This window comes from Polypterus senegalus, chromosome 14 (genome assembly GCF_016835505.1).
Source record: "Polypterus senegalus isolate Bchr_013 chromosome 14, ASM1683550v1, whole genome shotgun sequence".
Lineage (NCBI taxonomy): Eukaryota > Metazoa > Chordata > Cladistia > Polypteriformes > Polypteridae > Polypterus > Polypterus senegalus.
In genome coordinates this window covers 21143933-21160775 of record NC_053167.1, presented here as the reverse complement: position 1 = coordinate 21160775, position 16843 = coordinate 21143933, and the positions used below count along the sequence as shown (strand labels likewise).

Genomic DNA, 16843 nt, shown 5'->3' with positions numbered 1-16843 from the left:
CTGAGGTGTGAATGCGCTCGCTTTGCTCTTCGTGTGTGGGTGTGTTTTTTAGGTTACTAGGGGTGCATTCTTAAATTCAGTCTGTCTGAATCTTTATAAACGCCAAGTTGGAAAATCATGTTTGAGAAAATGACAACAACATTTCAAATCTTGATCATTTCGCCTATGCTATTTCGTGCTTAAGTGACCCAAAATATTTTTCTTAGTTTTCTTAGAACTTCATTAAAAGACAAACTTAGGAGGAGTTGAATGTGAGAAATCTCAACGGAGAATGTACTGACTTCTCCTTATTACTGACTGTTAGATGGTGCTAAAATGGTTTTTCGTCCTGCTGGCGCAAATGTGTTTGTGTTAAAGCCAGCTCAGACAAACCTGACGAATGCCGGAGCGCGCACACACACACACACACACACACCGGTGGCACTTTGGCCGTTAGTGCTTCAACGTTAAACGAAGCCCCGTAAACTTGATCCTGAACAGCCACGGACTGACTTTAACAATAATAGTTGAATGTTTTATATTTATGTTTTTGTATATATTTTTAAATGTTCAAATGAACGTTTCAGAGTATATAATTTGTTGTGTCATCTGTTTACAGTGTTGGCTGATTTTGTGATTGAGACCCATGGGTTACATTGAAATGTTTTTATTATTAGTAGTAAGCCAGGCTTTAACCGTGGACAAATCACAATATAAGCCCTCTCGCACACGCTCTCTCTCTCACTCTTTCTTGCACACACACACACACACACACACACACACAAATATATGAAATCGCGTAAAACCAAATGAAACTATGGCAAAAATATATAAGCAGTGAAAAATACATTAGTATCCTGTAGGTGATTCCTGTCCTGCGATAACAGGCGCTAACCCTCTGGAACTGTTAAGTTCTGTTAGTATTGTTTTCAAGTGTAAATGTTTATGGGGATTTAATCTGTCTCTGCTGCCGCATCTATTCACAGTTGTGATAAGTGATTAATGGCCCATCAGATCTTTAATGGGGCAACGTTATGCTGGTTAAATGACTAAAGAAATACTGATCCGTATGGACAGATATTTGTTCCAGATATTATGCGCCATTAAATGATTTGTTATGCCATTTTTTGACTATCAGCGAAAAAAACATCAGCGAAAACATCAAAAATATAACAAAGCCAAACCCAAGTAGTTTAATTAATTAATTAATTAATTAAAAATAGCATGAGCATCATGGGTTGTGTATTGAGTGATTTAAATCTGTTTTATTAATCGTTTTTCCCTTTTTTACCACATCATCTATTTATGAAACTATGTTAACATAAGTTATTTTAATTATTGAACTTAGTAACCGGCTGCTTGGACATTGCTGAACATTACAAAACTGCCATGTCCCACAATACATCCATCCATCCATCCATTTTCTAACCCGCTGAATCCGAATACAGGGTCACGGGGGTCTGCTGGAGCCAATCCCAGCCAACACAGGGCACAAGGCAGGAACCAATCCTGGGCAGGGTGCCAACCCACCGCAGGACACACACAAACACACCCACACACCAAGCACACACTAGGGCCAATTTAGAACCACCAATCCACCTAACCTGCATGTCTTTGGATTGTGGGAGGAAACCGGAGTGCCCGGAGGAAACCCACGCAGACACGGGGAGAACATGCAAACTCCACGCAGGGAGGACCTGGGAAGCGAACCCGGGTCTCCTAACTGCGAGGCAGCAGCGCTACCACTGCGCCACCGTGCCGCCCTCCCACAATACAGTGCATCTTTAATAAGACATGTTTACAATAGAACAAACCAGGACATATGTGTTTGATGTATTTCAGTACTCTTTATTAACTGTGTACAAACACAGCTATAGTGTACAGTTTGTGCGCTGGTGGGGATTTGAAGATTGTTCATTTTCCACTGTGCCCCCCATTGTTTTTCACTATCATTCTCAGTACATTATGAAGTCCGGTGATTAATGTACTGCAGAAGTCTTGGGTAACTTTTGTCTCCCAAAATACCTCAATGGCACGAATGAGCTCTTCTTTTGTGCCCGGTTTTGCCTCTTTTCGGATGAAGTCTTTCATGGAGTGCCAGACAAGCTCGATAGGGTTCAAATCTGGTGACTCTGGCGGAGTCTTCACCCAGTTGATTCCCTCTGCCGCAATGCAGGATGCAGCAGCAGTGTGCTTTGGATCGTTATCCTGGAAGAAGCGATGATGCGATCCAAAATATTTTCGTATATATGGTCCTGCAGCTGCTTTGATGATGGAATTTTCGAAAAACTGTCTGTCCATAATTCCTTCAAAAATTACAATAGGCCCTGCTCCATATCTCGAAATCATTCCCCAGACATGGACCTTCAATGGATGTTTAGGCCGTGGTTTGGAAGCAAAATGTCCCTTTTTGTGGAAACTCTGTCGGGCATAGTGCTCAAGAGCTACTGTTGTTTCGTCTGTAAACAACACATCATCCCATATCTCCCCCGACTCCCTCCACTGAAGAGCTTGATTTAGCCATGCCTCCTTACTGCGGTCTCTCATCATTGGGCTAAAACGAGTCATTCCAAACGTCCACCCAAGTTTTCTGCGAGCTCGGCGAACACTGGTGAGACTCAGATGAACGCGAAGTCTTTGACAACTTTCTGCTGCACTTGCGGGCGGTCATCTCATCATTAGCCACGGTCATATCATCAATAGCCTTCAGGATATTGCTACAGAAATCAGAGATAACCATTAGACAAAAGCAAACATAACTTGTTCTACTGTATGAATAACAGTATCACACACTTGTTCAGTATTTGCTAATTCTTTTATTATTTACTGGTGTAGTTTCTTCGAATAAGAACGTCGAGGATGTCTCTCCTTGTAGTGATATCGCACAACACGAAGCGAAACTTTAATCCCCAATCCTGCAAAATGCTGCTGTATCTGCTGTGCCGATTTTCCACAGGCCCGCATTTGACGAATTTGTTGTGAGCACAGTTGAGTGATGTGCGGCATCTTCACAGCACAATACAGTCGTTAAAAAGGTGAATAATTGCAGTGGTTGATCCGTGCAAAATGTAATAGCGCACAAATGGGCGTGTTCCAACTAACTCATTCTGGTTGGCTAAAATATTCACAGGTTGCTAACCAATCAGATTCTATTTGGTCAGTATCGCAAGCCAGGTTACAAATAAATAGCGCACAATTTTTTGGAATGAATTAAATCGACTCCATAATTCTGCTAAGAATGGAAGCGGTCACTTTTTACAAGACACAGAGACCACAACGTGTTTCAGCTACGGTAAGCAAATGTTCCTTTTTTGTGTGCGAGTTCAGATATGTTAAGCCCTAATATTGTGTACAGTATTATGCTTTGGTTTCATAATGTGTGACTGATTCATGTTTCTCTGGGCACAGATGCCCTCCTCAGCCACCAAAAGGGAAAGCAGAGAAAACCTGCAGCATCCACCCCTAGAGGCAAAGTGAGAATGGTGAAAAGAAAGCGGTAAGTTGAATTGATGTACGCAAATTACATTAAAATACATTATGAAATATATCATGGGTGTGAGTTTAGATATGTTAAGCTCTAATATTGTGTACAATATTATGCTTTGTTTCATAATATATAAATTATAATATATAAAATATTATATATTTTGTATAGCATAATAAAATAATAACTTTTTTCAGGCTAGCGTTCTCTCAGCGCCAGCTTCTATGAAATCTTCCAAGAAGCTACTAGGTGCTGAAGTCAGGGACCTCCGAAGTCGAATAACAAAAATGGAACAACAGCTGGTCCAAACCAAGGTAGTGGGGCCGTGTGAGGGGTGTGCGGCCCTAAAGACTCAGCTGGAGGCTGTCATCCAGAGACTGGAACAGCTAGAAAGCGAGAGAACCCCCATTCTTCCGATGTGGCAGCAGCTCACCTCCGCCCCCCACGCCCCTCTTGTGGACGTCGGCTATTTGGGTCTCCAGACTCTGACGAGGGCAACGCTGAACTGACCATGTCACCAGCATTTTAGCTTCTACTCCAGCCTGCCATCAAAGCATCAGCTTCAAGAAAAGCACACAACTTCCAGATGTGCCTCTCAGGCCTCTGACTGCTGAAAGGGAGGAGACATTTTACAAAGAGTGTTTCCAGCGAGGAGAGCGTCGCCCAGATATATATGCAGCCAGTGTCTTCATGGCGCTCTGTCCATTTGAGGCCTACCAGAGCTGGGCAAAGCAGGTGAACTGGAGTGGGACAAACGGCAAAGCCAAATTGCCCAAGAATTTAAAAGAGAAGGTGCACGAGACTGTCATGCAGAGATTTCCGGATCTGACAGCGCACCACTGGTTCCGAGTCAGAAGTAAAATAAACGAAAGACTGAGAAGCCCTCGTAAACTTGACCCTGAACAGCCACGGGCAGGCTTTAGCAGAAATTTATGATTGTTTTCATTTTTGTGTATATATTTTGCAAATGTTCGAATAAAACTTGATTTTTAGAATGTATAATTTATTGTGTCATTTGTTTACAGCGTTGGCTTAATTTGTGATTGAGACAAATGGGTTTAATTGAAATAATTTATATTGGTAGGAGCCAGGCTCTAGCGACGTTGGACTAATCACAATATACTGTACTGTAAGCTCTCTCTCTCGAGCCTCTCTCTCGTGCACACACGCGCACGCACGCACGCATACACACGCACACACACACACACACACACACACAAATAACACATGAAATTGCATAAAACCAAACGAAACTAGATAAAAAATATAAGCAGTAAAAAATCAGTAAAAATACATTGGTATAACAGGCGCTTTTTTAATATTGTTGCCAAGTGTTTATGGGGATTTAATCTGTCTCTGCTGCCGCATCCCCCAACAATTAAAACACGCACACACGACTTTAGAAATAAAATGTATTCTTCCAAAACTAGTCAATCGCTTCTTAAAACCGTTCTCACCTCTCCGCCAGTGTCTTTTGTTAATCTAAATGTGCTGATAAAAGAAAAGCTGCAAGTAGCCGGCTATTCCATCCCCCCACCAATTTAGAACGTGCACAAACTTCTCCCAGCTCACGCTTTGATTGATTATCTGGGAGTGAAGTGGAGTTTTAGAGAGGAAATAATAGATCATTATTTGGAATACACGCATTTCACGTGTGTTCCATTTCTACAGTAATCCGTGTAAACACATTTTAAAACAGAAACGTTTTTCATATTGTAGTAGTAAATGACAAAATGTAAGCATAAACTATATAATGTATGAAGCCTGAAGTCCAAATATCAAACACTTTCACAAAAGGAACAAATATAACAGAACAAGTATGCTTTTATTCAAAAATATAACTGCAGAAAAAAGCCGCCTTAACAAGGGACATTGACAGCCATTTACTGTGACGGACTCCGTAGCACAATTGAATCAGCTCCCGACTGGGAGTCAAAAGATCGCGAGTTCGATCCTGCACCACTCAGTTTTGAGAAGTAAACTGCTCTTAGTCTTACTATTTTAGAATAAAACATGCATTTGATTTCAGTGTGTAACAGTGTGATTTATGATACTTGTAAAGGTTAGTTTTTTTTTTCACTTTTCACTTTTCATTCTCTCAGTCTGAGAATGCTGTTTTCACATAAAGATGCGCTGTAGCTCTGCAGTGTACTTGTGACTGCATTCTCGCATTCAATGCTTGAACTGAAGTGCCTGCGTGCACTTTTCGTGGCATTACACGCCTATTTTTTAGCATGCCCATGTCGCTCAAACACAGGAACATATGTTGGTGTACAAGAATAAAAAACAAGTGCACTTTTATTCTAGACTATAAGTGAAGAAAAAATAAAGCAAGTTACAGTAGGCAGTTGATACGACAGCTTGCGTGGTGCAATGCTAAGAACTGCTGATATCCGATCCGTGTTGTATAAAATCATCACATTCAAATATTAACAATTCCCACACACCCTTCCTACATTCACGACATGTGTACTTGTTGCAGTGTACACATCTCTCTGTACTATGGTTCCTATTACACTGAATGAGCACCTGACATTGTACTTTCTTCCCTGTTTAAATAACATTCGAGTATAGCGCGTCTCCAAATAAATCACATTCGAGTATAGTGCGTCTCCAAATAAATCACATTCGAGCTATAGCGCATCTTTATGTGAAAACAGCATTGTCAGGTGTAGAGGTAGGTGGGGGATCGTGAACGCGACTGAGAAAATGGAACTGAATTTAAAAAAAGCTAACCTTTACAATTATCATGCATTTACACTGGCTCTTACAGACTGACTGAAATCAAATGTATGTTTTTATTCTAAAATAGTAAAGTACATGCAATATTATTTGAAAACGAACAGCGCCAAATCGGGTTTGAATACACGCTGATGCTGTTACAGAAGGAGTCATCTTATTCAGTGCAGCACTTTCAACGCACAGTACATGCAATATTATTTGAAAAGAACAGCGCCGGATCGGGCATATTCAAACCCGATCTGACGCTATTCGTTTTCAAATAATATTGCATTAGTGCGATGATGTTTTTACATATATTGTCTCTTTCATTCATCTTGCGGTTTGTAATCAGTGACCGCGTGTTTTTTCCCCGATCTTGCCAGTTCGCACATGTTGCTGTATGGTGCGGTTTTTTTTGTACTCCAGGATATGCAGAGGACAGAATAGTACAGAGCAGTAAGTTCAGCGCTATATGCAATCAGACAGACAGACAATCAGAGAAGGCACTAGATATATAAATAAACAGGGAAGGCACTGTATAATAGATATATAAAAAACAGCTAAGGGGATAGATATATAGATAGGTAGGTAGGAAGGAAAGGCACTATATGATAGGCAGACAGGGAAGCTCCTATATAATAATATAATATAATATAATGTTATAATTATAATAATAAAATATAATGTTAAAATCACGTGATTGCAACTCAGCGCAGCTAAATTGCTGGCGTGTGTTAACGTGTTCTTGAGAACAAAGCGCCATCTAGTGGTGGAACCAGGTAAATGAATAAATAGGGCATGAATGGGCGTGTTTACTGTGAAATCTTGACACGCCTTCTGTCAGTAGAGGGAGGGGGGATCATGGCGTGCATAGGGCAGCCGTACGCCATTCGCACGCCATTCACACGGCCGCGGCTATTTGACGTGACTCCATCTGTAGATAGATAGATAGGAAGGAAATGCACTATATGCTAGGCAGTCAGGGAAGCTACTATATAATAATAAAATTACTGTTACTACTATATAGATAGACAGGGAGTTCAGGCAGGCAGAACGGCGAAGTTAAAAAAAAAAAAAAAATGTTCTCCCCAGCGGGAAATCGAACTCGGGTCTCAGAGGTATGTCTGCTTCGCTCTAAGTGACAAAATCTTACCGGTTCGCCATAGGAGCTGCTGTGACATTCTTGAACCTTTTGTGAAAGTGCTTATTTGATCTTTGGCCTTCAGGCTTCACACATTTTATAGTTTATGCCTACATTTTGTAAGATTTATTACTAAAATATAAAAAAATTTCTGTTTTACCAATGTGTTTACACAGATTACTATAGAAACTTAACACACACGAAATGCGTGTGTTTCAAATAATGATCTATTATTTCCACTCTAAAACTCCACTTCACTCCCAGATAATCAATCAAGGCATGAGCTGGGAGAAGTTTGTGCACGTTCGAAGTCAGTGGTGGGTTGGAATAGCCGACTGCTTGTAGCTAGTGCTTATCAGCACATTTAGATGAACAAAAGATGCTGGCGGAGAGGTGAGAACGGTTTTAAGAAGCGATTTAAGGTGGGACGGATCTATGAGTTTTTTCATAGGCTCTGGAAATTCTAGTGTTAATGGCAGCATGCCATTTCAACCTTTCATAGTTCCACCTGGTGGTTTTTCGATACAACAGTCACAAACCTAAACATTTCTATAACAGTATGTGTTCTGTAAACACGATATTTGTCATACTCATCTGCTGCATCTGTAAATAAACATGCATGCACAGTTTTAGAAGCTCTCTCAGCCTGCTAGATTCTATGTTCATATTAGGAAAAATAGATGAAAAGCAATGTTCTAAGTTCTTGAAGGATCAAAGGTGTCATTCAAGCAAAATCATATGGAAAAGATGTTAACTGATCTTCATATTTGTAAGACTAGATAGATCAACATTCACATTAATAACATTCATTTATGCAAACCGCTGATGCCCCCACAAATTGTGACTACCAGTCAACAAACAGAACATATGCTTTAAAATTGGCCATTGTATTGAAAACATAAACATGATTAAAACTGTATGAAACCTTTTGTATGAATGGTTACAATTTATGTACAGTAGACCCCCGCGAAGTCTCGGTTCAGAGTTCGCAGCCTCAGTCATTCGCTGATTTTTCCTTAGAACCTAACTAATAATTGTTAGCAGAAACCGCAAATATTCAATGCAATTTTTATGGCTTTTTTCGTGGCAATACTGTACTGTAGAGAGAACAGGAAATAGCTGTAGAGAAAACCACGACTTGGGATGGTGAAAGTAGCCAATAGAATTTGAAACTGCAACTCCCAGCAGTGGCTCTGATTGGTCTTCTGCTGAGGATGCTGGGGCTGATGAGGTCAAAGGATGTCAGCGCAGCTTTTAAAAAGGGGGCCGGTGACCAAAAGCAAAAAAAAAAGTTTTTGCAATTTCTGTTTCAAGTACCTGTCTGGCTGCCTTCTTTTGGGTTATCTGTACTTATTCATTTTGTCCTGGATCGTTTCGTGCGTCTGGATTGTCTGCCGTCTGCCTGCATGTATGAGGATTGTATGGCCACCCTGCAAAGAAAGGAGTGCTCCTGAACCCATCCACCCATCTTCACCATTTCAGGAACTACTGGTAGGACTATCTGTACATTCCCATTCAACGTGCGGATCTCTTGACTATCTATTTTCATCATAACATTTTATCCGTTGCCGTTTTCATGATTTACTGTGTGTGTTTTGTTTGTGCTTTGTTGTATCTAATGTGTAATCGCCATAAGGGGAACAGGGGTGGTATTGTTGTTTTCTTATTTTATTTGTTTTCATTACATTCTTTATTTGCTGTTTGATTACCGGTTAACTTTGCTTTTGCCTCTATTTGTGAATCGGGTCAAGGCTGGAATCTCCACCATAAAAATAAATAAATCACCGTCATCTCAATTGCGTCTTCTCAAGCAACACTACACTTACTTAAAAGCCTGAACCATACCTGTCCTTTTTGGCTAATTTCTTTGTTTTCCTCTTCTTCCCCCAGACAGGGATTGTGCTCCTTTATGATTTCTGTCTATTGTTTAATCGTTAACTAACTGCATGCTGAGCACCTTTTACTTCTGAAAGAGACGTGTTTGTTTAAAGTGCTTGTGTGCAATTCTGTGACCCAAGCTGCACTTTATCTCTGTGTGCTTGCTTGCAGCCAGTTTAAACGCAATTGACTCAGTGATTTACATCCATGATCCAATGATCAGTGTTGCAGTAATTGTGAGATTCTCTTTGCATGAAAAAAAAATGTTTTAACTTTAAAATTTCACTTTTTCTTTGTTAATTGTGACGTTTACTTAAAGTGCAGCAAAAAAGTATTTGGTGTCCAGGGATGCATTAACCCCCAAGTGTGGCAGTTTAACGGTTAAAGCCTCAAGATGCTGCCGAAACAAGCTGCACTGTCTAAGGCTTCTGGCAATGAAAACACGCTTGTATGAATTACAGTACATACTGTATGGCAGTAACATCGGTATTTTCCATTCTAGCACTGTGGGAGACATAGCAGTACTGTATACAGGTTTACCTTTACATTCTTTATTTTTAGGTAATGTATTAAGCTGAGTCTGAAATTAAGTTGAAGTGTTTTGGGGGCATATTTAGGGTTTAAACTATGAAAACAGGCATTTTTTTTTTTTTTACCACATCCAAAATTCACGGGTGCTTTAGGAACATAACCTCCGCGAATTTTCGGGGTGTACTGTACTGCCTTTATAATATAAAATTTGACCAAAAAGAGGAAGGCATGGTCTAGAATACACTGATCAAGTAAATGGTAATGTCTGAGAGAAAGTTATTGCATAATTAATAATCCTTTAAAACTGTAACAACAAAAAAATAAAACAATAACTCTATAATAAAGATTAGATTATGTCTGCACTTTCCTATTGATAGATATGTAACTGGATTTGCTGCAGAAAGTCCATTAACTCCTTAAATGGGACATTTCATATATACTCTAAAGTTTGCCTAATTCCACTGACTTATATTTAATAATTGGATGGAATGATGTTTATTGTCCCGGGTCCTCCCTGTGTGGAGTTTGCATGTTCTCCCTGTGTCTGCGGGGTTTTCCTCCGGGCGCTCCGGTTTCCTCCCACAGTCCAAAGACATGCAGGTTAGGTGGACTGGCGATTCTAAATTGGTCCTAGTGTGTGCTTGGTGCGTGGGTGTGTTTGTGTGTGTCCTGCGGTGGGTTGGCACCCTGCCCGGGATTGGTTCCTGCCTTGTGCCCTGTGTTGGCTGAGATTGGCTCCAGCAGATCCCCGTGACCCTGTGTTTGGATTCAGCGGGTTGGATAATGGATGAATGGATGCTTATTGTAACAGAATTTTGTCATTATTTAACTCCGATTGAATCACCCTTAGTTTTAACTGAATTAGCCCACACTTTAAGCGTTACGTATCTTTGACAGTAGCATGCCATTTTAAAGAACACATTACAAAACTATCCAAAACAAGCTTTTTATATCTTAAAAATGTTGGAAAATTAAAGCATTTTCTAAATATGCAGAATACAAACACATTGATTTGTGCATTTATTTCTAGTAGGATTAACTACTGACATGTGGCACTGGCTGTTCAAATCATTCTTTATATAGCTTAATTCTAAATGCTCTTCCAAGAATTATTATAGGAACAAGAAAGTACAATGACATAACTCCAGTTCTTAAGTCCTTAAGCTGGCTCCCAGTTAAGTTTAGAGCAGATTTCAAAATCCTCCATTTAAAATATAAAGTTTTAAAGGGAGCCCTACTTATAGATCTAACCTTATTACTTACAAACCTGAGCACACATTAAGATCTCAAGATGCTGGCCTGCTTATGATTCCAAAGATTAATAAAATAACAGTGGGAGGCTAGTTTTTAGTTATGGGGTCCCAAAACTGCAGAATGGTCTACCTGCAACTATAAGAGATGCCCATTCAGTCTCAGCTTTTAAATCCAAGCTGAAAACTCACTATTTCATCTTGGCATATCCTGAGGATTCTGTTCATTAGTTGTGCATACTGCATATCTGTTGTTAGTCATTAGTACTAAAATATAAGTAATACAATAATTATAAACTGTTACTAACCCTCCCCTATTCTGTTTCTCTTCTTGGTATCATCATGCCATGGGAAAGTCATCTTAGATAAAAGAGCACTGGAATCATCGGGTAGAAGGATCCTTTCATCAGACTGGCTGGCACTGCTTGTTGGCCAAGGTCTCCAGAACTCTGACTGCGTCTAGGTTGTGTTTCTACAATTTGGTACTGATTCTACAGTTAAAGCAGATATTGCTGTTCATTGGTTTTGTTAATTAGTTTCAACTTTGTTTTTGATGTATCTGAACAAATACGTACAATTATATGTGATAGGTGTGCATTTAGTAAATGGTACAATCTATTTTTGCATTTTGTCTTGAGTGTTGTCAAGGCTCTCTATGCCTGTACTTGGTGAGGAGTGCCATGCAAGAACACAGTATTTTGAATTACTGTACTTTATTTCAGAGGTGGCAGTGATAGGTTGACCATCTAGCTCTGTGAACAGGATTACTTGTGTTCTGTTCTGTGTATTGTATTTGGGTATTTGACACCCATTGCACACCAATTTACCTGGAAGGGCATCTCCCTCTGAATTGCCTTTGTTCCATTCTTTTTATTTCCTTACAAGTTTTTTTTTTTTTGGTGGGGGTCTGGACTTTTTAGGAAGTCGGGGTCAAAAACAGGGTATGTTAAAACCCATTGAGGTATTCTTTTTGTGATTTTGGGTTACAAAAGAAATAAATTGTTGTTGTTATGGTACTATTGCATACTGCTTGGTTGATTGTTCGATGAGAAAGCATGAAACCAATAGGCATTCATGTTCCATAAGAAAGTTTCTTGTATCACCATTAATGAGCTTTTTTTAAACCCGATTCTAAACTCCTGAATCCTACTGAATATGAGGCATTGTGCGGGAGTCTATAGAGTTCTTTTTTACAAGCTGAAAAAAGTATGGTAGGTCATATTGAATTTTAAAACAACCATGGTCATGTTTTTGCAAATTGACAGACTTGTTAATAAAGAGTTTTCCATAAAACAGAGTGTTAACCAGCAACACTGCACAGCTGATGCATCTGTAGGAAAGCATCAGGAAAAAAGTAGTGGCATAGGCAAACTGCATTTTGCACCATGAGAGTGCATCTGTACACACAATGTGGTTATTGCTTTGCACCTCCCAAATTTGCCAAATCTCACTCCCTGTGACTTCTTTTGATACCCAAATGTTAAATTAAGACTAACTGAATGATTTGAAATGATTTTCTATTATTTAAGAAACTCAGAAAAAAAACTTGCAGGATTCACTAAACATAACAAAAGAGAAGTATAGGAAATGTTTCCCAGAATGGAAGAAGCACTAGGACAAGTGTATTATATCAATAGGGGTGTATTGTGAAAGTGACTAAAATGGAACTGCCTTAAGTTATATAATAAAATTTGTTTTTTAAGAATTCTGATAATTTTTTGGGACCCCTCGTATGCACAGTAATGCTTTAAACTAATAACATGTTCCTTCGTTCAGGATTTTTAAGTTTTTTCCATGTTATAATCTGATTTTTCATGCATGTTTGGCCATTGTTCTGAAATGCAAATTTTGTTTTGTATCCCAAAACAGAAAATGTGTTATGTATATATTCTTTCTCAATTATCTTTGTAATAATAATGTTTAATTTGTATCAATAAATTGTGTTGCTTGAGGTCTTTTTTAAATGTATTAAACTGGAACAAGTAAAAAGATCTAAGATCACAAAATTTAAGACAGTGAAGATTTGCATGCTAGTTCAACTAAAAATATAATTCTGTAAAAATACTCTTAGGCAATGTAGTGAATATACCTTTGTATGCCCTCTATAGATTCAATGAAAGGACTAGATGTTATAATCCCTGATATTTGCATCGCTTCTAATGGGGAAAGTCTTAAGGGATGGCTGCTATGAGGAAAGGCAGCCAGGAAGCTTTACCAGCAGGACACATCAGTTGTGTGCCTCAACTTCACAGGGTGTTTCGGCCTTTTATCACAAGACACCCTCTGTTGAGGCAGGCCCACCACAGGCTGATCAAGCCTGGACGTGTGTCTCGCGGTTAGCTGATCGCTTTAGCCACCCAAGTGATGTCAGCCCTCTTCAGCCATAGCCAGTGACTGGTCCTCTCAGCAGTGTTAGCCAATTCTCTGATAGCCTGTCGTTGGGCCTGTCCCCTGACTCCAACCTCTCTAAGTAGTTTCGCTGTTGTACTGGCAACAAAGCCCCTACACTCCACCTCCACCGGGCGCACCTTGATCTTCCAGCCTCTGTCCTCCGCCTCAGCTGCCAAGTTGGCATACCGCAGCTTCTTACGTTCAAATGCTTCCTCAATTGCATCCTCCCACGGTACCTTCAGCTCAATGACATAAGCAAGTTTTAGGGAGTTAGACCAAAGGACGAAGTCAGGTTGCAGAGTAGTTGTGGGGAAGATGAGCCTCTGATCCAAGTCAACTTGCATCTGCCAATCTCTGGCAACCTTCAGCAGTCCTAGTTCCGGGGTTGAAAGGCTAGTCCTCGGCTTGTACCCCTCCCGGACAAATGCTGATGGATACTGGCGCTCCTCCTGGTTCGTGAAAGGTTGGACATTGATGGATTCCCTCTTGCACTCAACTTTCTCAGCTAGACACCTGAGGATCTGGTTGTTTCTCCATGTATATCTGCCTTGAGTAAGGCTAGTCCTACAACCAAACAGGTTGTGCTTGAGTGTTGCTGGGACTGTACACAGGGGGCAAGATGGGTCCATTCCAAACCACAGCTGCAGATTTATGGGGGAAGGCAGCACATCATATGTGGCTCGGATGATGAAACTAAGCCTGTTGGACTCCACTCCCCAGATTTTACTCCATGTGAGTTTCCTCTTTTCAACACACTCCCATTTCATCCAGCGGCCCTGCTTGGCCAGCGCTATAGCTCTGGCACATCTGGCTGCTTCCTCCTGTCGACGCACCTCCTCCACCAGGTTTAGTACGCTGGTCCATTGACAAAGTGGAAGAATTTAATTTCTTATTTAACCTGCTAGCAACTAAAACCTCTTAGGACAAGCTAGAAACTTGCTGGAGACAAAGTGACCTGGTGTGTCCTTTCCGTTATTTGCCACCATGACATTAATTTGAAAGTGTGTGTGTATATCTTTGCCAAATGTTGTTTTTGTTAATTAATTTGTTATGAATTCTGTACTTTGTCATGTTACTGTAATTTTCTAAATTATTTCAAGTTCAAATTTAAGATAATTTTTACAGAGTACATCTCAAATTACACAGTAAACTACATTCAAAGAAAGTTAGAAAGTAAGACATGCAAAAGTGGTTTTATAAAGAAAAAATGACTTTAGTGCAAATATTTAGTACAACTAAGATCAGCTCTTCACAACAAAAGAAATATTTAGTATGTTACTATAAGCAATGTTGTGGTTACCTTTCATTACTATCCACTCTGCTCCAGCATTTCGTGATGTTTCCCCTATATACCGAGTGTCTTCCTTGCATGCCTCAAGATCTAACAAACAGAAAAATTACTTTTTCTTTAAAATTTTCTTTAATTAAAGATAGATATTAAGTGAATTATCAAATTAATACCTGGACTCTCCTTTCTAGTACTGTTCTCAACAAATTCATTTTTTACTTTTCCATCATTATGGTCTTCAGCATTTCTTGGCTGCTTTACAGATGGAAGATCTCCTATTTCTTTAGAAGAACTTGTAGATAAAGGTGCAGCCAGATTTTTCTTTCCTTTTTTTTCAAGTTGTTTCACTTCCAGCACCTAAAAGAAAAGCCACTTCACTTAGTTATATACACTTTTTATGAATGGATGTATGTTACATCAGCTATATTTTGGCTCTCAGACTAATGACAACGCAACCTAACCATATCCCATCACACATTTCTCGTGTAGTAAAATCTTCTTTTTCTTATTCGAACATCCAAGCCTTTTTCTCTAAAATGGGGAAGGAGTCCAGGTCTGCAGGGGCCTATAATTAAAGCACGAACCCGACTCAAGTCCATGTACCCAATCTGAGCAAGCAAGTCTGAAGCCCAAACCAGACCCGAACCAGACATCAATGTTCTCACTGACCCTGATTTACTTTGCACACTGCGATGAGCACAATAAGTAAAAATACTATCTAATTACAATACAGTAATGGTGTAGCCAATGCAGTCAGCAAAAAACAATAAGTCTAAAACGAAAATCCATATATTACTCTAGAATATTTAAGTATTTAAAATAAGAGGTTTATCAGCTGTAGAAGATCAGCCCAGCTACAGACAGACTCAGAAGTCCCAAAACCCACACTTTTATTTTGCTCCTTGTCTGCACACAATACTCTAATCAGTCACAATTACTCAGTCCTTTTTACTTTTACTTAACTTTCCTTCTTTCTGCCGCCTCTACTCCTCTCCTTGTAAGCTCTGTCCTATGCTACAAGTGCTCCCTGATGACCTTCCTGCACTCCGGGTGTGCCTGGTTCCTGTTCTAACAGCACTATCTTGTTGAGGAAGAAGTGCTGTAGTCCATGTCTTCAGAACTACCTAGGCGCCCCCTGACAGTGGCCACGGGCCCCCACAGGGTTGAGCTTCCAAGTTCCGTGGTCCCCATGCAATCCAGGGGGAGCTACCCTCTTGCATCCCGGGGAAGGAATTGCCCCTCTCCCAGTCCTTTGCTTCACCAGGTGTCCCGGTGGGGCAAGGTCCCCGGTTGTCTGTCATACAGCTTATTTGCACAATTTTGCAGTGCACCGTATTGAATAAGGATAATAATAAGCCATTTAATTTACCAGTTATCACTGGTAGTGGACTGGGAACTTGTATATCCACTGCAGATGGTTTCAGGACTGTTCTTGTCTGGTCTATCATTCTGCCTACTACTCTACTCTACTAGCTGCAGGGATGCTTAACACACTGTCAGATGGCTTACTAGACCTATCTGCTTCATGTATTTCACTAAAGACTTATCTGCCAGCAATGTATCTGCAATTTCTGGCAAAATACCTGAAAGCTTGTTAACATCTACTGCATGCTTGAGAACAGTGTTGTATGAAAGATCCTGGCAGTTGTGAAACCTGGCCCCGGCACAGACAGACGGACAACATTTTTGCACCCAACACACTTTTATTTACCCTAATATTATTTACAAGTCCTCACGTGCACTCACGCAACCCCAGCGCCCTTGGCACTGAATCCCCCAAAGTCCAGGGGCCCACAGTCTCTGTGCCTTTGTCCTGGCCGCCTCCTGTCCTCGCTCTCCAGCTCAGTCCGCTTCCTCCCGACTTCCACCAATGACTGGAGGGAGGCGGCCCCTTAAATAAGGCTCCCGGATGAGCCCCAGGTGCTTCCGCCATCTGCTCCTTGGCCACGCCCCAGCGTGGCGGAAGTGTCGGCTGCCTTCCTGGCAGCTCTCCGGGCGTCACACAAAGTCTTCCCCCCGGCACTTCCTGGTGTGGCGGAAGTGCCGGGCTCCCAGGATAATTAGGCACCGGGGCGCCGCCTGGCGGTGGCCACGGGTCCCTACAGGGCTGGGCTTCAAAGCCCTGTACCCGAGGCCCCTTGCCTAACCAGGACGGACGCCCCACTCTGTCTGGAGGAGGC

At 40.7% G+C, this 16843-nt stretch overlaps 1 protein-coding gene across 1 annotated transcript in view; it reads right to left on the bottom strand.

Moving 5' to 3' along the window:
* Nucleotides 1–2632: 2632 nt before the first annotated feature.
* The window catches only part of LOC120514847 (brefeldin A-inhibited guanine nucleotide-exchange protein 2-like), a 144082-nt gene continuing 129871 nt past the window's right edge, over nt 2633–16843 (bottom strand). The window contains exons 6-8 of the mRNA XM_039735452.1: nt 14837–15020; nt 14676–14756; nt 2633–2696 (exon numbers count right to left, since the gene is read on the bottom strand). Coding sequence (XP_039591386.1) covers nt 2686–2696; nt 14676–14756; nt 14837–15020 — 276 coding nt within the window. The 3' untranslated portion in view covers nt 2633–2685. The remainder of the gene's footprint in view (nt 2697–14675; nt 14757–14836; nt 15021–16843) is intronic.